General features: G+C 48.9%; 1 protein-coding gene across 3 annotated transcripts in view; it reads right to left on the bottom strand.

Annotated features, from left to right (window-relative positions):
• Positions 1 to 16,615, bottom strand: part of POU6F1 (POU class 6 homeobox 1) — a 32,158-nt gene extending 15,543 nt beyond the window's left edge. For all 3 annotated transcript variants that reach the window (XM_054649059.2, XM_077192599.1, XM_077192600.1), the window contains exons 1-3: positions 16,476 to 16,615; positions 15,677 to 15,771; positions 860 to 1,028 (exon numbers count right to left, since the gene is read on the bottom strand). In XM_054649059.2, the coding sequence (XP_054505034.2) occupies positions 860 to 1,028; positions 15,677 to 15,730 (223 nt within the window). In that variant the 5' untranslated portion in view covers positions 15,731 to 15,771; positions 16,476 to 16,615. The remainder of the gene's footprint in view (positions 1 to 859; positions 1,029 to 15,676; positions 15,772 to 16,475) is intronic.
• Between the last annotated feature and the right edge of the window lie 7,304 nt (positions 16,616 to 23,919).

The raw sequence follows: 23,919 nt of genomic DNA on the forward strand, positions 1-23,919 counted from the left end.
ATCAATATCTATATTGGGATTGGGATGTATCAAAATTATCAATAAGTGTTTGTATTTTGGGTATTCTATACTTGTATAAACAAAAGGACTCTGTAATCACCTGTAAATTGCAGTGTGTATTTGGGAGTTATCCCACAATAAACATCCACTTTCTAACTCTAAACTGTCAGAGAGTTTTTGTCCGTCACAGTTGGATATCGGTACTAGATCAAAATCCATATTTGTAATAAATCACGGGGAACTGCTGGGAACGATCCCGGGAATGGGAGAGACTCGGGGGGAACGATCCAGGGGAGACCGGGGGGAACCGGAACGATCCGGGGAATGGGAGACCCGGGGGAACCGGGAATGATCCCGGGAATGGGAGAGACTCGGGGGTAACGATCCAGGGGAGACCCGGGGAACTGCCGGGAACGATCCCGGGAATGGGAGACCCGGGGGAACGATCCAGGGGAGACCTGAGGGAACCGCCGGGAATGATCCCGGGAATGGGAGACTCAGGGGGAAGGATCCAGGGGAGACCGGGGGGAACCGGAACGATCCGGGGAATGGGAGACCCAGGGGAACCGAGAATGATCCCGGGAATGGGAGAGACTCGGGGGGAACCGGGAATGATCCCGGAAGGAGAGACCCGGGGGGAACGATCCAGGGGAGACCTGGGGAACCGGAACGATCCCGGGAATGGGAGACTCGGGGGGAACCGGGAATGGTCCCGGGAAGGGAAGGGAAGGGAAGGGAAGGGAAGGGAAGGGAAGGGAAGGGAAGGGAAGGGAAGGGAAGGGAAGGGAAGGGAAGGGAAGGGAAGGGAAGGGAAGGGAAGGGAAGGGAAGGGAAGGGAAGGGAAGGGGGGGTCTCTCACCTGCCGCCTCCCCGCCGGACGAGCTCGGGGCGCTGGCGGGAGCGTCCTCCACACCTGGGGGACCCCCCTGCGCCGGGGACCCCCCCGCTCCCTCCCCGGCCGTTTTGGGGTCCCCATCCACCCCCACCTCCAGCACCCGGATGGTCTCGTGGCTGGACATGACAATAACCTGCAAACGAACCCCAAAATTAGCTCCGGGTGCGTCACCCCCGGCCGTGCCCCCGGGGCCCCCCTGCCTCCCTGGTTTTTGGGTGCAGAGCCCACTTGGACCCCAGAGGAGCGAGGAACGGGTGGGGGAGTCCCAGCCCCCCAACACCTCAGAGCTTTGCTGGCAGCACCCCAACTCCAGGGGCACCCCCGGCTGACACCTGGGGCAGGTGAAACGCTGCCCGTGGCACCCCCAAATTCACAGCACCCCCACACCTAAAGCACGCCGTTACCTGCAGCACCCCCAAACCTACAGAAAACCTCCACAGCTGCAGCACCCCCAGACAGAACCGGCACCCCAAACCAGAACCGGCACCCCCAAACCAGAACCGGCACCCCCAAACCAGAACGGGCACCCCCAAACCTACAGCAAAACCTCCACAGCTGCAACACCCCCAGACAGAACCGGCACCCCAAACCAGAACCGGCACCCCCAAACCTACAGCAAAACCTCCACAGCTGCAGCACCTTCGAACAGAACCAGCACCCCCAAACCTAAAGCACCCCCAAACTTACAGCACCCCCAAACAGAACGGGCACGCCCTGAACAGAACGAGCACCCCAAAACAGACCCGGCACCCTCAAACCTAAAGCACCCCGATACCTACAGCAAAACCTCCACACCTGCAACACCCCGAAAACAGAACCAGCTCCCCCAAACAGAACCAGCACCTCCTGAACAGCGCCGGCACCCCCACACAGAACCGGCACCCCCTGAACAGAACCGGCACCCCCAAACAGAACCGGCACCCCCTGAACAGAACCGGCACCCCAAAACAGAACCAGCACCCCCAAACAGAGCCGGCACCCCCAAAACAGAACCAGCACCCCCGAAACAGAACCGGCACCCCAAACCTAAATCACCCCAAACCTATAGAGCTCCTGCTGCACACCCGCAGCCCCCCGGGCCGTGCCCCCGCACCTGCAGGAGCGTGGCAGGGACAGGAACGCACACGGTGAGGGACCCGAAGCCCGCTGCCATGGCCGGGAGCGGGGGAGGCATCGCCGGGCTCTGAGCCGAGAGGAGCAGCCCGGGCGGGAGGGAGCCGGCTCCTTATCCCGGCCGCCAGAGCTGCTGCTATCAGCGGCTCCTGCCCTGCACGGCGGCCACAGCGCCGCACACACACCCACCCCCGGGCCCTGGGACGGGCCCCGTCCCAAAGGACATTCCCAGTCCTGAGGGATGTTCCCAGTCCCAGGGACATCTCCGGTTTCAAAGGACATTCCCAATCTCTGGGACATTCCCAGTCCTGAGGGACGTGCCCAGTCCCAGGGATGTTCCCAGTCCCAAAGGACATTCCCAGTCCCAGGAACATCCCCAGTCCCAAAGGACATTCCCAGTCCCAGGGACATCCCCAGTCCTGAGGGACATTCCCAGTCCCAGGAATGTTCCCAGTCCCAAAGGACATTCCCAGTCCCAAAGGACATTCCCAGTCCCAAAGGACATTCCCAGTCCCAGAGACATTCCCACTCTCTGGGACATTCCCAGTCCCAAAGGACATCCCCAGTCCCAGGGACATCCCCAGTCCCAGGGACATCCCCGGTTTCAAAGGACATTCTCAGTCCTGAGGGATGTTCCCAGTCCCAAAGGACACTCCCAGTCCCAGGGGCTTCCCCAGTTTCAAAGGACACTCCCAATCTCTGGGACATTCCCAGTCCCAAAGGACATCCCCAGTCCTGAGGGACATTCCCAGCACCAGGGACATTCCCAGTCCCAAAGGACATTCCCAATCTCTGGGACATTCCCAGCACCAGGGACATTCCCAGTCCCAAAGGACATTCCCAATCTCTGGGACATCCCCAGTCCTGAGGGACATTCCCAGTCCCAGGGACATCCCCAGTCCCAAAGGACATCCCCAGTCCCAAAGGACATTCCCAGTCCCAAAGGACATTCCCAGTCCCAGGGACATCCCCAGTCCCAAAGGACATCCCCAGTCCCAGGATGTCCCCACTGGCCCAGCCCCTCATTTGGAGTGGGGGGTCCCAGCAGGGCCAGAAGCAGCAGAGCCCCCAAAGTGCCCCCAGACTCATTTCTGGGCCCTCCCCAAGAACTGGGGGTGATCCCGGTGTTACATCAGAGGGGGCAAAACTTCCCCCAGGAAGTTCCTGGGTGTTCCTTCCTTCTTCCCTTCCCTTCCCTTCCCTTCCCTTCCCTTCCCTTCCCTTCCCTTCCCTTCCCTTCCCTTCCCTTCCCTTCCCTTCTAAATACATATTATATCAGCTTTATACAAATTTTAAGATTAATGCTATATGTATATTAAAGTTATATATTAATATAATTGTACTAATATATTAATATAATATTAAATATTAACCTTTTTCTGTTGTTAACTAAACTTAGACACAGTAGTGAAATAGCTGATACAGTTATTGTGAAAAATGCAAATTATAATAATATAATATATTATATAATAATAATATAATAATAAATATGCAAATATTAAAATGATTATTATATATGTTATGTTGGAAAGTTATGCTGTATTCATCTCTTTTAAGTAGTGTAGTAAACACAGGTTTTAAGCTATAGCATAATATTAAAATAGAAAATATGTAATGTAAGATACTTTTTGCAACTAGCTCAAGGAATGGAAAAGATAATCAAGGAATTCTTCACATTGTCCTATCTGGATAGAGATAACAGCACAGACACCAAAATCCCCACACACGAATTATTGCTCCTTATCAGGACAGCTCAGACTGCGAGGAACCAAGGCTGATTTACAAGATGGGGGGGAAGCTAAAATGAAGCAGAAACACCCTGGTGTGAAAGGAATGTTTGAATCATGCATGAGACCTATGAATATGCTATAGGTTATTGGGTTATTGCTTTTGAGGGTTAATCCTTTGGTAGCAAGGGGTGCTTTGGGGCACAGTGCAAAGCACCTGGACATCCACAATTCTTTGCTTTTTATTGTCTTTTATTGTCCTAACTTTGATTGTCCAAATTCTTATTGTCCTAATTTTTATTACTATTTTCATTACTAAACTCATGAAACTTCTAAACTCATTCATTAAACTTCTAAAATTTTAACACAAGTGGTCAGTGGTCAGCGAGGGTCCCTTGCATGTGGTCAGTGGTCAGTGAGGGTCCCTCAGGTGGGCTGCAGTGGTCAGTGAGGGTCCCTTGGATGTGGTCAGTGGTCAGTGAGGTCAGTGAGGGTCTCAGATGGGTGCAGTGGTCAGTGGTCAGTGGTCAATGGTCAGTGAGGGTCACACAGATGTGGTCAGTGGTCAGTGAGGGTCCCTGGGGTGGGGTGCAGTGGTCAGTGAGGGTCTCAGAAGGGGTCAGTGGTCATTGAGGGTCTCAGATGGGGTGCAGTGGTCAGTGGTCAGTGAGGTCAGTGAGGGTCTCAGAAGGGGTCAGTGGTCATTGAGGGTCTCAGATGGGGTCAGTGGTCAGTGGTCAGTGGGGTCAGTGCTGGTGTTGGGGTCCCTGGTGTCACCCAGGTCTCTGTGGGGTTCCCTCTGGCGCCAAGCCCAGCTGACCCTCAGGGAGGTGACACTGACCCTGGGTGGGGACTGAGGGTGGCACCCCAAGGGTCACTCAGTGCCCATTGTCCCCTCAGTGAAGGTGGCACCCCGAGGGTCACCCAGGGCTCACTGTCCCCTCAGTGAAGGTGGCACCCGAGGGTCACTCAGTGCCCACTCTCCCCTCACTGAGGGTGGCACCCCGAGGGTCACCCAGGGCTCACTGTCCCCTCACTGAGGGTGGCACCCCGAGGGTCACCCAGGGCTCACTGTCCCCTCCCTGAGGGTGGCACCCCAAGGGTCACTCAGTGCCCACTGTCCCTCACTGAGGATGGCACCCCGAGGGTCACCCAGGGCTCACTGAGGGTGGCACCCTGAGGGTCATTCAGTGTTCACTGAGGGTGGCACCCGAGGGTCACCCAGGGCTCACTGTCCCCTGTCACCAAGGTCTTTTCCCCTCTGGCTCTGACCATTCCTGACCCCCCTGGGGTGGTGGGGCTGCAATTCCTGCAGGACAGACCTGGCACAGGAGGGCAGTGCTGGGGAAGGGCAGCACAAAAAGAGGGAAATTCACAATTCCTGAAGGGAAAGGACAAGATTTCCACAGCTCCTTGGGCACTGGGGGGTCTCACCCTCCCAGACCCACCAGGACTGACCAGTTTGACCAGTTCTGAGTGGGAGGGCACTGGCTTTGATGGGAAAGCTCCCAAGTTACCCCAGGATTTGGGGTGGCCACTCCAGCAATGCCAGAATTTCACCCTGCAGCTGCCAGAGCAGAAAATGAACTGGAAATTCCATCAGCCCTCAGGTGATATTTCCTTTTCCTGCTTTTCAATAACCTGGGCTGAATTTTCCCTTTTCTAGGACCTGATTGAGCTGTTTGAGACCAATGAGACTTTTAACTGTCCCCAAAAAAACTGCCTCTATTATCAATTTAATAATTTTAGTAATTTTTATTGTGTGCAGCTTGTTGGGCAACTAAATATTGCTAGAATTATCTAGAGCAGACTATTTAATCTGCTGTCAGTTTGGGGGGTTTTTTTGCTAAGTTGATTTGTCTTTTTTTACTGGAAATAAAAAGAATGGTGTGGAAAAAGCTTTTATTTTTCTCTTAGGTTAAATGTACATTTATCTTATGTATAAATTTGTCTCAACTAATTAAAAATCAGAGAATTGAACCAAATTAAACCCGGGAGTTGGTACAAACATTAATGAATGTTTGGAACCATCCAGTTGCAGGAATTTGTATCAGTTTTGCCTTGGAAGGCTTTAGATTTGGGGTGATTTTTCTGAGTTTTCAGAGTTATGGACAAGGGAATGAAATGAACTTGGAAAAACACAAGGAAATGTCCCAGGGGCCCATCCCAGACAGGACTGCAGAGGGAACAGGGATCAAACACAAGGAAATCTGTTCCCTGCTCCCACCTGAGAGCAATGAGGGATTTGTGTTTCCAAACCAGCTCCGGGTCTGCTGGGGGATAAAACTGAGAGATAAAAGAAACAATGGGGAGGATTCCACTGATTGATGAATGGAAAAAGATAAAATAAACTTTTACAAATAAACTTTAGGTTTCCTGATAAATGAAATTGGATATTGAAAGATGAAAGAAACAACGGGGAAAACCCCTAAATTCCATAAGAATTAAAAATGAAAAGGGAGGGTTATACATTAGAGGGGAATCTCTGGTATCAGGGGTTCTGGGAAGTCTGAACCTCTCAAGCACCTCAGAAATGGGGAAAACTCCCTAAATTCCCTAAAAATTCAAAATTAAAGGGCAGGGTTATACATTAGAGGGGAATCTCTGGTATCAGGTTTTTTGTGGAGTCTGAACCTCCCAAGTACCTCAGAAATGGGGAAAACTCCTTAAATTCCCTAAGAATTCAAAATTAAAGGGCAGGGTTATACATTAGAGGGGAATCTCTGGTATCAGGTGTTCTGGGGAGTCTGAACCTCTCAAGCACCTCAGAAATGGGGAAAAAGAGAGGGAAATTGGGATAAAAAGGAGGCTGCATCCTCCAAAAATCTGAGAGATCCCAGGGAATGCCCCATGGCCTCTGCCTTTATTGCAATAAAGCAAAAGGACTCCTCTGGCTCCTTTCTGCACACAAACCTCTGGTGTTTGTGGATTAATTTTCCTGGCACACCCAACCCTTCCTGAACCACTCACAAACTTGCATTGGAAATGATAAAAGTTTCCTATTAACCATCCTAATTATTGCTTTAATTAACTTTTCCACGAATCCCCAGCAGTGCAGCCAGCCCTTGGCAAGGTTTGTCACCAAATGCCATTTTGGGAGCCCAGTTTGGGGAAGTGGCTCAGACTCGGAGCTGTGCTGAAAAACCTCGATGGTTTTCAATAAACAAAGCCTGGGACAGGGAGATGTTTTTGCTGGAATTGGACGTGAGGAATGCAGGATTTATGGAGCACAAGGACATTCTGCAGAGCCCAGAGATAAAGAAGCAGTCCATGACTATACTGGAACTCTCCCTGGCTGGGAAAAGGGCAATAAAGAGACTGAAAATGGAAATGAAACAGCACAAGAAGAGAAATCAATAACCAATAGAGGATAAACTGGTAATTAAAATAATTTTGCAATTTATAGCCAACGGGCACGAATTTTTTTGTTGGCTAAAATGTAGAAATGGTGAAAAGTTTTGGAAGTGTGTGGTGGGGTGAGTATGTGCAGAGCCAGCTGAAGAATTTTAAAATTAAAAAGGATTCCACTGATTGATGAATGGAAAAAGAGATTTGCTTTTCCAAATAAACTTTAGGTTTGCTGATAAATGAAATTGGACATTGAAAGATGAAAGAAACAATGGGGAAAAGCCCTGAATTATCAATGTTCCAAGGATGGACCCCAGGCTCTCAGTTTTCCTGTCTTTGGGGCTCAGGGTCAGTGGGAATGGGATTGTCATTGCTCCCTGGTTCGTGTTTTTAGGGACTCCTGCAGCCCTGGGGCATCTCCCACCCTCTTCCCTGCCTGCTCTCCCTCCTCCTCTCCCCTGGGCGAAAATCAGCTCCACCCAGTATAGACACACACTATAATATGGGCTTTTTGCAAATATTAAAATGGATTTTGTATGAGTGGTGTTAAAGTAACTTTGTTATATAGTTTGTATTTCTGGTGTTAAGCTCAGTGAAATAGCTGATATAGATACATATTATAATATTGGCATTTTGCAAATATTAAAATGGATTCTATATGTGTTAAAGTAACTTTGCTATAGAGATGTAATTTGTATTTCTGTTGCTAATTAAGCTCAGTGCAACAGCTGATATAGTTACACCTTATAATATTGGCTTTTTGCAAGTATTAAAAGGGATTTTATATGTGTTAAAATAAGTCTGTTATAAAGATATAGTTTGTATTTCTACTGTTAATTAAGCTTAGTGCAGTAGCTGATATAGATACACATTATAATATTGGCATTTTGCAAATGTTAAAATGGATTCTATATGTGTTAAAGTAACTTGTCTATAAAGATATAGTTTGTGTTTCTGTTGCTAATTAAGCTCAGTGCAATAGCTGATAGAGATACACATTATAATATTGGCATTTTGCAAATATTTAAATGGATTTTATGTGTGTGATGTTAAAGTAACTTTGTTATATAGTTTGTATTTCTGGTGTTAAGCTCAGTGCAATAGCTGATATAGATACATATTATAATATTGGCATTTTGCAAATATTAAAATGGATTCTATATGTGTTAAAGTAACTTTGCTATAGAGATGTAATTTGTATTTCTGTTGCTAATTAAGCTCAGTGCAACAGCTGATATAGTTACACATTATAATATAGGCATTTTGCAAACATTAAAATAGGTTTAATGGGTGTGGTGTTAAAGTAACTTTACTATAGAGATGTAATTTGTATTTCTGTTGCTAATTAAGCTCAGTGCAATAGCTGATATATATACATATTATAATATTGCCTTTTTGCAAATATTAAATGGATTTTATATATGTTAAAGTAACATTGCTATAAAGATATAGTTTGTGTTTCTGTTGTTAATTAAGCTCAGTGCAATAGCTGATAGATATACATATTATAATACTGACTTTTTGCAAATATTAAATGGATTTTATAAGGGGCTGTGCAGGTTTTGGAGTCTCTGTTAAAGTAACTTTGGTATAAAGATATAGTTTGTGTTTCTACTGTTAATTAAGCTCAGTGCAGTAGCTGATATATATACACATTATAATATTGGCATTTTGCAAATATTAAAATTGATTGTATACGTGTTAAAATAACTTTGCTATAAATATATAGTTTGTATTTGTTAATTAAACTCAGTGCAATAGCTGATAGAGATACACATTACAATATTGGCATTTTGCAAATATTAAATGGATTTTATATGTATTAAAGTAACTTGTCTATAAAGATATAGTTTGTGTTTCTGTTGCTAATTAATCTTAGTGCAATAGCTGATATAGATACACATTATAATATTGGCATTTTGCAAATATTAAATGGATTTTATATGTGTGGTGTTAAAGGAACTTTGTTATAAAGATATAGTTTGTATTTGTTAATTAAGCTCAGTGCAATAGCTGATATATATACATATTATAATACTGACTTTTTGCAAATATTAAATGGATTTTATAAGGGGCTGTGCAGGTTTTGGAGTCTCTGTTAAAGTAACTTTGGTATAAAGATATAGTTTGTGTTTCTACTGTTAATTAAGCTCAGTGTAGTAGCTGATATATATACACATTATAATATTGGCATTTTGCAAATATTAAAATGGATTTTATGTGTGTGGTGTTAAAGTGACTTTGCTATAAAGATATAGTTTGTATTTCTGTTGCTAATTAATCTTAGTGCAACAGCTGATACAGATACATATTATAATACTGACTTTTTGCAAATATTAAATGGATTTTATATGTATTAAAGTAACTTGTCTATAAAGATATACTTTGTTTTTCTGTTGCTAATTGAGCTCAGTGCAATAGCTGATACATACAATAATATTGGCATTTTGCAAATATGGATTTTGTATATATGTGGTGTTAAAGTAATTTTGCTATATAATTTGTGTTTCTGTTGCTAATTAAGCTCAGTGAAATAGGTGATATAGACACACACTATAATATTGGTTTTTTGCAAATATTAAAATGGATTTTATATGTGTGGTGTTAAAGTAACTTTGCTATAAAGATATAGTTTGTATTTTTGGTGTTACATAAGCTCAGTGCAATATCTGATATAGATAAACATTGTATTATTGGCTTTTTGCAAATATTAAAATGGATTCTATATATGTTAAAGTAACTTTGTTGTAAGATATAGTTTGTGTCTCTGTTGCTAATTAAGCTCAGTGCAATAGCTGATAGAGATACACATTATAATATTGGCTTTTTGCAAATATTAAAATGGATTTTATATGTGGGATGTTAAAATAACTTTGTTATGAAGACATCATTTTTATTTCTGTTGCTAATAAAGCTTAGACACAGCAGTGCAATACTGATACTGCACTGTACAATATCAGTGGGATTGTGTTAAAATGCACGTTGGGATGGGATAACACCCAATGCACACACAATGAACACACCTGTGAACATGAGGACACACAATGAGCACACCTGTGCACATGAGCACACACAATGAACACACCTGTGCACGTGGGGACACGCAATGAACACACCTGTGCACATGGGGACACACAATGAGCACACCTGTGCACGTGAGGACACACAATGAGCACACCTGTGCACATGGGGACACACAATGAGCACACACAATGAGCACACCTGTGCACGTGAGGACACACAATGAACACACCTGTGCACGTGGGGACACACAATGAACACACCTGTGCACATGGGGACACACAATGAGCACACCTGTGCACATGGGGACACACAATGAGCACACCTGTGCACGTGAGGACACACAATGAACACACCTGTGCACGTGAGGATACACAATGAGCACACCTGTGACACACAATGAACACACCTGTGCACATGGGGACACACAATGAGCACACCTGTGCACGTGAGGACACACAATGAACACACCTGTGCACGTGAGGATACACAATGAACACACCTGTGCAGATGAGGACACACATTGAGCACACACAATGAGCACACCTGTGCATGTGAGGACACACAATGAGCACACCTGTGCACGTGAGGACATGCAATGGGCACACCTGTGCACATGGGGACACACAGTGAGCACACCTGTGCAGATGAGGACACACAATGAACACACCTGTGCACATGAGGACACACAATGAACACACCTGTGCAGATGAGGACACAATGAACACACCTGTGACACACAATGAACACACCTGTGCACATGAGGACACACAATGAGCACAGCTGTGCACGTGAGCACACACAATGAACACACCTGTGCACATGAGGACACACAATGAGCACACACAATGAGCACACCTGTGCAGATCTGCCAACCCTCAGCACTGTGAGAAGTGAGAATATCACACGGCTCTGCACAGATGTTTTCTGTATGTATTATGTTGTATTGTTTAGTAGTGCTGTACTAACATTTTAACAGGATGGTAAATGTAGTTTTGTAGTTAAAAGGTACCTTTTGTGTGGAGAGCTTTGTGGATAATTGGCTGGCTGAGAAAGGCCACTTTGACACGATACCCTTGGATGAATTTCAAGGAGACAAGGTGGGGATTAAGTGGTCAGTGTCCAATCACTGACAACAGTCATGGTGACCTTGCTGCAACAGGAAGATGGGGGAGAGAATCTTTTGCCAGAAAAATGAAGATAGCCTAGGTAGAATAGCCACAGGAATGTAAACATAGAAACAAAATAATCATTAGAGCATAGAAGTAGGTGTGGTTGATCTAAGTGTGCTTTAACCAATAATGAGCTCAGCTTTGCAATATGTATAAGCTTCATTAACACCAATATAAATATGTGTGAGCTTTCAATAAACTTTGGGATTTGCTGATCACGCATATTGTGTGCTGCTTTTCCTCCGCCGACCCGACACTTTTGTAGTTAAAATAGGAACTATGTATGTGGGGTATTTTTTAGTTAAAATAGGAACTATGTATGTGGGATATTTTTTTAAAGAGAGGAATGAGGTACTCCCACCAAGATAGCAGCCACAGGACACCTGAATCTTTCAGAGAAAGAGAATTTATTGCTCCATTATCAGGAGAAATGAACTTCTTCCAACCTTGCTCAGCCCTGCAGAGCCGTCAGGATTCAGAGGAAGAAGCTGACACTGCCCAGACAGAATCCTGTGTTTGAATGGAATTTATGCATCATGCATGAGGTGTATGAATATGCAACAGGCCGTTGTTTTTAAGGGTTAATCCTCTGTTATCGTGGGTCCTTTTTCGGGATTATTTTGCCCAGAAAAGGTACCTGGACTGTCTGTAACTCTTTGTTTTTATTGTCTCATATTTCCCTGATCCCAATTGTCCAAATTTTTATTACTCTAATTTCATTACTATTTTTATAACCATTTCATTACTCTTAAACTTTTAAAATTTTAAAAACAAGTGATTGGCGTTTTTCACATTCCCACCTCGCTCAGCCCTGAAGACACCGTCAGGATTCAGAGGAAGAAGCTGACACTGCTCAGCCAGAATCCTGAGTTTGAATGGAATTTATGCATCATGGATGAGGTGTATGAATATGCAACAGGCTGTTGCTTTTAAGGGTTAATCCTCTGTTATCGTGGGTCCTTTTTTGGGCTTATTTTGCCCAGAAAAAGGCATCGGGACATCTGTAACTCTTTGTTTTTATTGTCTCATATTTCCCTAATCCCAATTGTCCAAATTATTATTACTCTAATTTCATTACTATTTTTATAACCATTTCATTACTCTTAAACTTTTAAAACTTTAAAAATAAGTGACTGGCGTTTTTCACATTCCTGCCTTGCTCAGCCCTGAAGACACCGTCAGGATTCAGAGGAAGAAGCTGACACTGCCCAGCCAGAATCCTGTGTTTGAATGGAATTTATGCATCATGGATGAGCTGTATGAATATGCAAGAGGCTGTTGCTTTTAAGGGTTAATCCTCTGTTAACGTGGGTCCTTTTTTGGGCTTATTTTGCCCAGAAAAAGGCATCGGGACATCTGTAACTCTTTGTTTTTATTGTCTCATATTTCCCTAATCCTAATTGTCCAAATTGTTGTTACTCTAATTATATTGCTATTTTTATAACCCTTTTATTATCATTAAACTTTTAAAACTTTTAAAACCAAGTGATTGGCGTTTTTCACAGCACTCGCCTCTGAAGGCTGTGAGGGCCAGGCCCAAAAACCGGAGTTGATAAAGAGAAGGAGCCAAAATCAAGACAAGAAACAGCCGGCTCTAAAAAGGCGGCCCTGAGGAGGGGCCATGCAAAACAGGTCATTGAATATGCAAACTAGTTCATGCATATGCATAAGGGCTATGACTGCAAAGCGATGATGTAAGGGAAAAGGTGTTTAAGGGGTATCCCTGAAGATAACAGCGTGGGCTCGGCTGATGCCATGATAACCCTTGTCCTGTGCTCCTTGTCCCCTGCTGTCCTTTATTAAACTTCTTACATTTTCACAGGAGAGTGAACGTGTTTGTCACCTGACCTGTGCTCTACAGTCCTTGTCTCCTATTGTTCTTTATTAAATTCTACATTTTCACAAGAAAGTGATCGTGTTTTTCACACCTTTGCTCTGTTCTCCTTGTCTCCTATCATCCTTTATAAAACTTTCTATAATTTACATTTTCACAAGAGAGTTTTTTTCACAAGACCATGTTTTTCATGCAACTTTTGATCTGTGGTCCTTGTCTACTACTGTCCTTTATAAAACTTTTAAATTTTCACCTGAGTGTGAACGTGTTTTTCACACCTTTGCTCTATGGTCCTTATCTCTTATCATCCTTTATAAACTTTAACTTTTAAATTTTCTATAAATTTAACTATAACTTTTAAATTTTCACATGAGAGTGAATGTATTTGTCACATAACCTTTGCTCTATGGTCCTTATCTCCTATCATCCTTTATAAAACTTTCTATAATTTACATTTTCACAAGAGAGTGACCATGCTTTTCACATAACTTTTGATCTGTGGTCCTTGTCTACTACTGTCCTTTATAAAACTTTTACATTTTCACGTGAGAGTGAACGTGTTTTTCACATAACCTTTGCTCTGTGGTCCTTATCTCTTATCATCCTTTATAAACTTTAACTTTTAAATTTTATATAAATTTAACTATAACTTTTAAATTTTCACATGAGAGTGAATGTATTTGTCACATAACCTTTGCTCTATGGTCCTTATCTCCTATCATCCTTTATAAAACTTTTTATAATTTACATTTTCACAAGAGAGTGACCGTGTTTTTCATGCAACTTTTGATCTGTGGTCCTTGTCTACTACTGTCCTTTATAAAACTTTTACATTTTCACGTGAGAGTGAACGTGTTTTTCGCATAACCTTTGCTCTATGGTCCTTATCTCTTATCATCCTTTATAAAACTTTTAAATTTTCACTTGAGTGTGAACGTGTTTTTCACATAACCTTTGCTCTGTTCTCCTTGTCTCCTATCATCCTTTATAAAACTTTATATAATTTACATTTTCACAAGAGAGTGACTGTGTTTTTCACGTAACCTTTGCTCTGTGGTCCTTGTCTCCTATTGTCTTTTATTAAACTTTTGACATGTTCACAGGACACTGACCGTGATTTTCACACCTTTGTTCTGTTCTCCTTGTGTCCTATCATCCTTTATAAAACTTTCTATAATTTACATTTTCACAAGAGAGTGACCGTGTTTTTCACATAACTTTTGATCTGTGGTCCTTGTCCACTACTGTCCTTTATAAAACTTTTTAAATGTTCACGTGAGACTGACCGTGTTTTTCACACCTTTGCTCTGTTCTCCTTGTCTCCTATCGTCCTTTATAAAACTTTTAAATTTTCACAGGACAGTGAGTGTGTTTTTCACACCTTTGCTCTGTGGTCCTTGTCTCTATCATCCTTTTTTAAACTGAGGATTAATTAATGATTTATTAAACCTGGCTGTTCCACCTGAGCCTGTATGAACCCATCGAGCTGCACCCCAAACCTGCAGCACCCCAAAACCTGAAGCACCCCAAACCTGCAGCACCCCAAAACACAGCGAGTACCCCCCCACCTGCATCACCCCACCCACAGCACCCCGAACTAACACCACCCCAAAATCCCACTGCAGCGTCCCCCCAGCCCCACAGGTGCAGCGCAGGGCCAGGTGAGCCCCCCCCAAATCTCCTGCAGGTTTTCCAGCCCATTTGGGGGTGAGCCCCCCCAGATCTCCTGCAGGTGTCCAGCCCATCCCCAGGGCACACAGCGGGGGTCACACCCCCGGCCCGGTTTTGGGGTCCCACCCCATGGCCGGTTTTGGGGTCCCACCCCAGCCTGGATTTGAGGTCCCACCTCGGCCGGTTTCGGGGTCCCCTTCTCCAGCCCAGTTTTGGGATCCCTCCCCAGCCTGGTTTTGGGGTGCAGGTCCTACCCCCCTGGCCGGTTTTGGGGTCCCACTCCTGGCCCGGTTTAGGGGTCCCACCCCAGCCTGGTTTTGGGGTCCCAGTCTGGTTTTGGGGTCCCAGCCCCGGCCCGGTTTTGGGGTCCCAGCCCGGGCCGGTTTTGGGGTCCCAGCCCAATCCGGTTTTGAGGTCCCAGCCCGGTTTTGGGGTCCCAGCCCAGTCCGGTTTTGGGCTCCCAGGCCGTTTTGGGGTCCCAGCCCGTTTTGGGGTCCCAGCCCAATCCAGTTTTGGGGTCCCAGCCCAATCCGGTTTTAGGGTCCCAGCCCGGGCCGGTTTTGGGGTCCCAGCCTGGTTTTAGGGTCCCAGCCCAATCCAGTTTTGGGGTCCCAGCCCCGCCCGTTTTGGGCTCCCAGCCCGTTTTGGGCTCCCAGCTTGGTTTTGGGGTCCCAGCCCCGGCCCGGTTTTGGGGTCCCAGCCCAGCCCAGTTTTAGGGTCCCATCCCAGTTTTAGGGTCCCAGCCCAGTCCGGTTTTGGGCTCCCAGCCCGTTTTGGGCTCCCAGCCCATTTTGGGGTCCCAGCCCATTTTGGGCTCCCAGCCCGTTTTGGGCTCCCAGCCCATTTTGGGGTCCCAGCCCGTTTTGGGGTCCCAGCCCGTTTTGGGGGGCCGTACCTGCTCGTTGACCGTCAGCAGGGCCTCCTGGGGCTGCCCCGGGCACGGCTCCATGGTGGCCTGGCACAGGTGGGCAGGGTCACACCTGCCACATGCTGCACGGGGGACAACGAGGGGCTGTCACCAACCTGGGGGTCCCCGGGGGGAGTTGGGGTTCTGGGCTTCCTCTCACCCCCTCTCAGCCCCTTCGAAACCCTAAAATCCCAGGATGGGCCAGGTGAAATCACCTCTCTGGAGCCCACAGAGGGTCCCCAAATCTCCAGGTGACACCTGGCTGCCCCCCTAAGCCCCTGGTGATCCCTGAGGGGACCCAAACTGTTGGGGACACTTCTTCAGCAGGTGACAGGAGTCACGGGGGGGGGGTGAGCTCTGGATTCATCCCCCAGGTGGCTTCACCTGCCCCAGGGATCTGGGGGAACACCCCAAAGTCCTGCGGCAGCTCCTTCCTCCTCCCGAGGCTGGAAAAGGTGGGAAAAGGTGGGAAAAGGTGGGGAAAGGTGGGAAAAGGTGGGGAAAGGTGGGAAAAGGTAGGAAAGGTGAGGAAAGGTAGGAAAAGGTGGGGAAAGGTAGGAAAAGGTGGGAAAAGGTGGGGAAAGGTGGGAAAAGGTGGGAAAAGGTGGGGAAAGGTGGGGAAAGGTGGGGAAAGGTGGGAAAAGGTGGGAAAGCTTCTGCTCCTCCCTGTCCCAGGTGGGACCATCCCCTCCCCTGCCCCACTCCCGTCAGACAGGGAAGGGTAAAGGGGGAAGGGGAGGGGGAAATGAAGGGAACCCCATGGATTCTGGGGCTCCCAGGTACTCACCCACTGCTCGTGCCGGGGTGAGGGCCCCTCCCTCTGCACACGGGGCTGGATGTGGCTCCTGCCCCCCGGCCTGGGCTGGGGCTCCTGGGGGCTCCCAGGTTTCAGAGCTCCCGGGGTTTCAGGGCTCTGCTGTCCCGGCTGCAGCTCTCAGCAACTCTGGGCTCCGACTCTCTGGGTTTTGGGGTCTCTGGGCTCCGACTTTCTGGGTTTTGGGGTCTCTGGGCTCCGACTTTCTGGGTTTTGGGGTCTCTGGGCTCCGACTCTCTGGGTTTCAGGTCTCTGGTTCTCCGGGTTTCAGGGTCTCTGGGCTCCGGTTCTCCTGCTTTTGGGGTCTCTGGGCTCTGGCTGTGCAGGTTTTGGGGTGTCTGTTCTCCGGCTCTTCAGGATTTGGGGTCTCTGGGCTCCAGCTCTCCAGTTTTGGGGTCTCTGGTTCTCCAGTTTTTGGGGTCTCTGGGCTCTGGCTCTCAGGGTTTTAGGGTCTCTGGGCTCCGACTCTGCAGGATTTGGAGTCTCTGACCTCTGGCTGTGCAGGTTTTGGGGTCTCTGGGCTCTGGCTCTGCAGGATTTGGGGTATCTGGTTTCTGGCTCTCTGGTTTCGGGGTCTCTGAGCTCTGGATTTTGGGGTCTCTGAGCTCCGGCTGTGCAGGTTTTAGGGTCTCTGGGCTCCGGCTTTCTGGTTTTGGGGTCTCTGCTGGGCTCCGGTTTTTAGGGTCTCTGGGCTCCGGCTGTGCAGGTTTTGGGGTCTCTGGGCTCTGGCTCTCTGGTTTTCAGGTCTCTGGGCTCTGGTTCTGCAGGATTTATGGTCTCTGCTCTCTGGCTCTGCAGGATTTATGGTCTCTGGGCTCTGACTTTCTAGGTTTTGGGATGTCTGTGCTCCAGCTGTGCAGGTTTTGGGGTGTCTGTGCTCTGGCTCTCTGGTTTTAGGGTCTGTGAGCTCCGGGTTTCAGGGTCTCTGGGCTCTGGCTCTCTGGGTTTCAGGGTCTCTGGGCTCCGGCTCTGCAGGATCTGGGGTCTCTGGGCTCTGGTTCTGTAGGATTTGGGGTCTCTGGGCTCCGGTTCTGTAGGATTTGGGGTCTCTAGGTTCCGGCTCTCTGGGTTTTGGGGTCTCTGGGCTCTGTTTTTTGGGGTCTCTGGGTTCCGGCTCTCTGGGGTTCAGCCCCTCCTGGTTTTGGGGTCTCTGGACTCTGGTTTTGCTGTCTTTGAGCTCTGGCTATGCAGGTTATGGGGTGCCTGGGCTCTGGTTCTCTGGGTTTTGGGGTGCCTGGGCTCTGGTTCTCTGAGTTTTGGGGTCTCTGGGCTCCGGTTTTTGGGGTCTCTGGGCTCCGGCTCTCTGGGGTTCTGCCCCTCCTGGTTTTGGGGCTGCAGCTCCCGGGGCTCCTCCGAGTTTTGGGGTCCCTGGGTCTCTGGCCTGGAGGGACACAAAACATTGGAGATGTTCCCGTGCCGAGCTCTGGCTGCTCCCCTGCTCCCCAAAAACCTGGGAGCCCCAGGATCCCCCCCTAAGGACCCCCCCAAAAGGAGGAGTTTGGGCAAAGGTGACTCAGTCAGGAGAAACAGGAAAGTTTCAAGGAGAAATCCTTGGATTTCTCTCTGCTGCTGCTGCTGCTGGGAGGAGACACAAATAACCCGGGAGAGAAGACTAATTAATGAGCCAATTAATCAGACATTTGTGATTCCAGGCTGGATGCAGGTGGGCATCCAGCTCCAGATCCTTTCCCCATCACACATCCCGATTTTCACACTTTTTGGGGCATTTTTTGGCATTTAATGTGACAAATAATTTATGCAGATGGTGGTGAGGGCAGGCAGGGAGGAGCAGCCATGGAGCAACAGATGGAGGGAAGGCATAAAATGCATAAAATATTAATAAAAATATTAAAAATAAAGAAAGAGGGGGGAAAAGGTGAGAGAAGGATATTTAGGATGCTCCTAGTCTCCATGTGGATTTAATTTCCATGTTAATTAAGTGTTGATGAGGCAGAGATGGGTCCAAAAGTTGGACCCATCATTATTGTGTTTTGGTGCTATTATTATTATTATTATTATTATTATTATTATTATTATTATTATTCCATAATAACTATAATAATTAAAAATTAATAAAACCAAATAACAATAAAACCAAAACATAATAATGATGATAACTATAATAATAGTAAAACAAAATATAATAATGATAATAATAATAAACAAATAATAATGATAATGCAATAAAAATAAACCCAAAACATGATAATGATTATGATAATGATGATAATGATAATAATAATAGTAAACCAAAACATAATAAAGATAATATTAATAAAATAATAACAATAAAGAAATAATAAAACCAAAACATAATAATGATAATAATAATAAAAATAAAACAAAAATAATAATAGTAATAGTAATAGTAATAGTAATAGTAATAGTAGTAATAATAATAATAATAATAATAATAATAATAATAATTATTATTATTATTATTATTATTATTATTATTATTATTATTATTATTATTATATCGCTCCATCAGGGAAAACCCCAAACCAGTTGGCCACAGGTTTGCTGCCAGTTTAACTCCTTTTTGCAGCACTAAAAGGAACAATTTCCCCGGTTTTGCCCTATTTCCCTGTCTTGCCCTATTTTCCCCAGTAAGGTGCAGGGAGCAGCCACGAAGCCAAGGTGGAATTCCTCAATCCCTGATTTCCTTCCCACCTTCAGCACCCTGACTCCCCAAAATCCAGGGAATAAATTATTATTATTATTATTATTATTATTATTATTATTATTATTATTATTATTATTATTATTATTATTATTATTATTATTATTACAAATAATAAAACTAAAACAGGGGGCAGGATCCCGACCCCAAATGGAAGCTGCAGCATTTCTGGAGCCCCTGGCACTGGGAGCAGCCTGCAGTGGTGTCACTGGGACATTTGATGAAAATCCTTTCGCTGGGATTTTCTCCTGAGAAGCCTCAGAAAAGAAACGGAAATGCTAATTATCTGATTGCTTGGAATGTGGTCTGGAGATGGTTGAGCAACAGGTGCATCTTTGATTGGTTCCATGTGGATTGTTTTTACTCAGTGACCAATCATGGTCCAGCTGTGTCGAGGCTCTGAGCAGTCACGGGTTTTTATTATTCATTCTTGTCCAGCCCTCTGATGTCTCCTTTCTATTTCTTTTAGTATATTTATTATTTTATGATATATCTTGATATATAATATATTATTTATTGTTTTATGATATATGTTTTATGATATATGTTTTATGATATATATTTAATATAATATATATATATAATAATAAATCAGCCTTCTGAAACATGGAGCCAAGATTCTCATCTCTCCCCTGGTCCTGGGGACCCTCAAACCCCCCCTCACAGGGGCACCCCAGGATTTCTATTGCCGGGATTGCCATCCCTGCCAAGGCCAGGGCAGAGTTTGGTGTCCCCAGGACAGAACCTGGAGAGCGACACCAGGTCCTGAGGGCCCCAAGGGCACGGGACAGCCTGGGGGGGCAGCACAGGGGATGGGGGCACGGGAACCCCTGGACCTGCATCCCATGGGGTGGGGTCGATGGGATCAATGGGATCAATGGGATGGGATCAATGGGATCAATGGGATGGGATCAATGGGACAGGATCGATGGGATGGGATCAATGGGATCAATGAGATGGGATCAATTGGATCAACAGGATCAATGGGATGGGATCAATGGGACAGGATCGATGGGATGGGATCAATGGGATCAATGGGATGGGATCAATTGGATCAATAGGATCAAAGGGATGGTATGGGATCGATGGGCTCAACAGGATCAATGGGATTGATAGGATCAATGGGATGGGATCAATGGGATCAATGGGACAGGATCGATGGGATGGGATCAATGGGATGGTATGTGACCAATGAGATCAATGAGATGGGATGGGATCAATGGGAAGGGATCAATGGGATGGGATGGGATCAATGGGATGGCATGTGATCAATGGGATCAATGAGATGGGATGGGATTAATGGGATTGATGGGATCAATGGGATGGGATCAATAGGACCAACAGGATCAATGGGATGGGATTGATGGGATCGATGGGATGGGATCAATTGGATCAACAGGATCAAGGGGATGGTATGGGATCCATGGGATCAATGGGACCAATGGGATCCATGGGATCAGTGGAATGGGATGGGATCAGTGGGATGGCATGTGATCAATGAGATCAATGAGATGGGATGGGATCAATGGGATCAATGGGATCAATGGGAAGGGATCAATGAGATGGGATGGCATGTGATCAATGGGATTGATGGGATCAATGGGATGGGATCAATAGGACCAACAGGATCAATGGGATTGATGGGATGGGATCAATAGGATCAATGGGATCGATGGGATGGATGAGATGGGATCAATGGGATTGATAGGATCGATGGGATCAATGGCATTGGATCAATAGGATCGATGGGATCAATGGGATCAATAGGATCAATGGGATGGGATCAATGGGATCAATGGGACAGGATCAATGGGATGGATGGGATCAATGGGATGCTATCAATGGGATCAATAGGATTCAACAGGATCAATGTGATCAACAGGATGGGATCAATAAGATCAACAGGATCCATGGGATACCATCAATAGGATCAATGGGATGGGATGGGATCAATGGGATGCCATCAATGGGATGGGATCAATGGGATGGGATGGGATGGGATCAATGGGATGCCATCAGTGGGATCAATAGGATCGATGGGATCAATGGGATCAATGGGATGAGGGGTCAGTGCTGTGCCCCCTCTGTTCCTTTGGGGGGCTCACATGGGGTGCAGGGGTTGAAGAACACAAGAGTCCCCCTGGGATGGCCATGGATGGAGGGGCTGAGGACAGGTTTGGGGGGCACAGGACAACACAGCCCCACCCCCTTCCTCCCCCCCAAAGTGAGGACCCCCCGTTGCCCCCATCCCAGCGCAGCTCCCAGGGAAGGTCCCCCCACCCCAAAACCACCAAAGGAGGGGCTCAGTGTGGCTGTGGGGGCAATGCCCCCTCTATGGGGTGCTCGGTGCCCCCAAACCCTCACAGTGCCCCCCCCACTGTTCTGCAGCACTCCAAAATGTCCTTGGACCCCCCCCCCCCACCTTCCTTAGCCCCTCAGACCTTGGTACCCCCTGCAATTCCCCTGCCCAGCCTTTCCCCCCAAATCCCCTCTGGGGTTCCCAACAGGACCCCAGTACCGTCCTGCCCCCCTCTGCCCTGTTTCTCTTCTCCTGCACCCCAAAACTTCCCCCGAACTCCTCCTGCCACCCCCACCTGGGCAGTGACCCCCCCTTTCCCTGCCCCAGGGGTCTCCAGCCCCCTCCTCCCATTTCTCTGACCGCCCCCGCCCAGTTCCGGGGTGACCCAGGGACCCTCACTAACCCAAAGGTCCCCCTAAATCCTCACCACCCCCCTCTGCCCCCACTCAGAGCCTTCGTGTCCCCCCGGTTCTCCCCAGTTCCCCCCCAGACCCCCCCAAAGCCTCTCTGACCCCCAAACTGCCTTTGCCCCCCCATTCCCGGCGGCCCCTCCTCGGGCAGGACCCCAAAACTGTCCCCAGCCCCTCACCCCGTGTCTCCTCTCCTGCCCCCCCCGATCCCCCTTCCCTGCCCCGGGGCTCTCCAGCCCCTCCTGCCCCTTGCTGGACCCCAAAATTGAGGGGTGTTCCCGGGACCCCCCCCCCCTTAGCCGAGGTCCCCCTCACCCCCCATTTCTGTGCCCCCCAACTCGTGATGTCCCCCCAGTTTCCCCCACATACTCAGCACCCTCTCCAAGCCCCACAGACCCCCCCCAATCTGTCTTTCCCCCCCAAATCCCCCTTGGACCCCCCCCGAGGACCCCCACAATGTCCTGCCCCCCTCAGCACTGTTCTCCTCTCCTACACCCCAAAATCCACCCCCGCTCCCCCAAATTCCTCATGCCCCGCTCAGGGCGGCCCCCCCCGTTCCCTGCCCCCCCCCAGTTCTCCATTCCCCCCCTTCACGGACCCCCCTCCCAATTCCGGGGTGCCCCCAGGGACCCCAACTGTGCGAGGTGCCCCCCGCTCCCACCTGCCCCCACTCGGAGCCTTCGTGTCCCCCCAGCTCTGCCCAGTTCCCCCCAAGCCCCTCTGCCCCCCCCCCCCCCCCCCCCCCCCCCCAAATCCCGCTGGGTCTCTTTGTCCCCCCCACCCTGGGCAGGACCCCAAAACTGCCCCAAACCCCGCCCTGTGTCCCCAAATCCCCCTGCCCCCCCCGGACATCCCTGCCCCGGGGCTCTCCAGCCCCTCCTTCCCTGCCCCCCCAGTTCCGGGGTTCCCCCAGGGGTGTCCCCTAAGCCGGGGTCCCCCCCTGGCACCCCCCGATCCCCCCCAGTCCCCACCGTTCCAAGCCCCCCAGTTCCTGCGCGTCTCTCCCCAGTTCCTCCCAGTTCTCCCCAGTTCCCCTCCCGGCCCCCCCGCCCCGCTCCGAGCCCCCCTGCCTCCCAAACCTCCCCTGACCCCCCTTTCCCCCCCAAATCCCGCTGCCCCCCCCCTCGCTGTCCCCCGTTTTCCGCCGTTTTCTCCCCTTCCCCGCCCCCCCCAGCGCTCTTTATCATAAATATATAAATTATGCTAATTACGCCATTGCATATTCACCGCGCCGGGCCCGCCGCCCCCCGCCCGCCCCGGCCCCGCACTCACCGAGCCGGGGGTCGGGGGTCCGGGGGAGCCCCGGGGGGGCCGGGGGGGGTCCCCGCCGCTCTCGCCGCTCCCGCGATCGCCGCGGCGGCGACGGAGGCGGCGGCACAAAGGGGCGGGGGGCGGCGGCGGCCCCGGGAGCCCGGGCCGGGTCCGGGCCGGCGGGGGCGGTCACGGGGGGCTCGGTGCCGGGGGGGGGCGGGTCACGGGGGGCTCGGTGCCGCGGGGGTCCCGCCGGGGGAGCCGCGGCGCTTCCCGGGGTTTCGGGGCTGCTGCGTCATGAACATAATTTATGCGCAGGCCGCTGCCGCAGGCGCCGTGCCGCCCGCCGCCGCTGGGGGCGCTGCGAGCGACAACGCGCACGGCCCGGGACAGCCGGGAGAGGGACACGGGACAGGGACCCGGGAGAGAGACCCCGGGAGAGGGACACGGGACAGGGACCAGGGACAGGGACCCGGGAGAGGGACACGGGACAGGGACCAGGGACAGGGACCAGGGACAGAGACCCAGGGACAGAGACCTGGGAGAGAAACCCCGGGAGAGGGACCCGGGTGAGGGACACGGGACAGGGACCAGGGACAGAGAGCCCGGGAGAGAAACCCCGGGAGAGGGACCTGGGGCAGGGACACGGGGCAGGGACCAGGGACAGAGAGCCCGGGAGAGGGACACGGGACAGAGACCCGGGAGAGGGACCCGGGAGAGGGACCCGGGACAGGGACACGGGACAGGGACCAGGGACAGAGAGCCCGGGACCGG

The sequence above is a fragment of the Agelaius phoeniceus genome, chromosome 35, assembly GCF_051311805.1.
Source record: "Agelaius phoeniceus isolate bAgePho1 chromosome 35, bAgePho1.hap1, whole genome shotgun sequence".
Lineage (NCBI taxonomy): Eukaryota > Metazoa > Chordata > Aves > Passeriformes > Icteridae > Agelaius > Agelaius phoeniceus.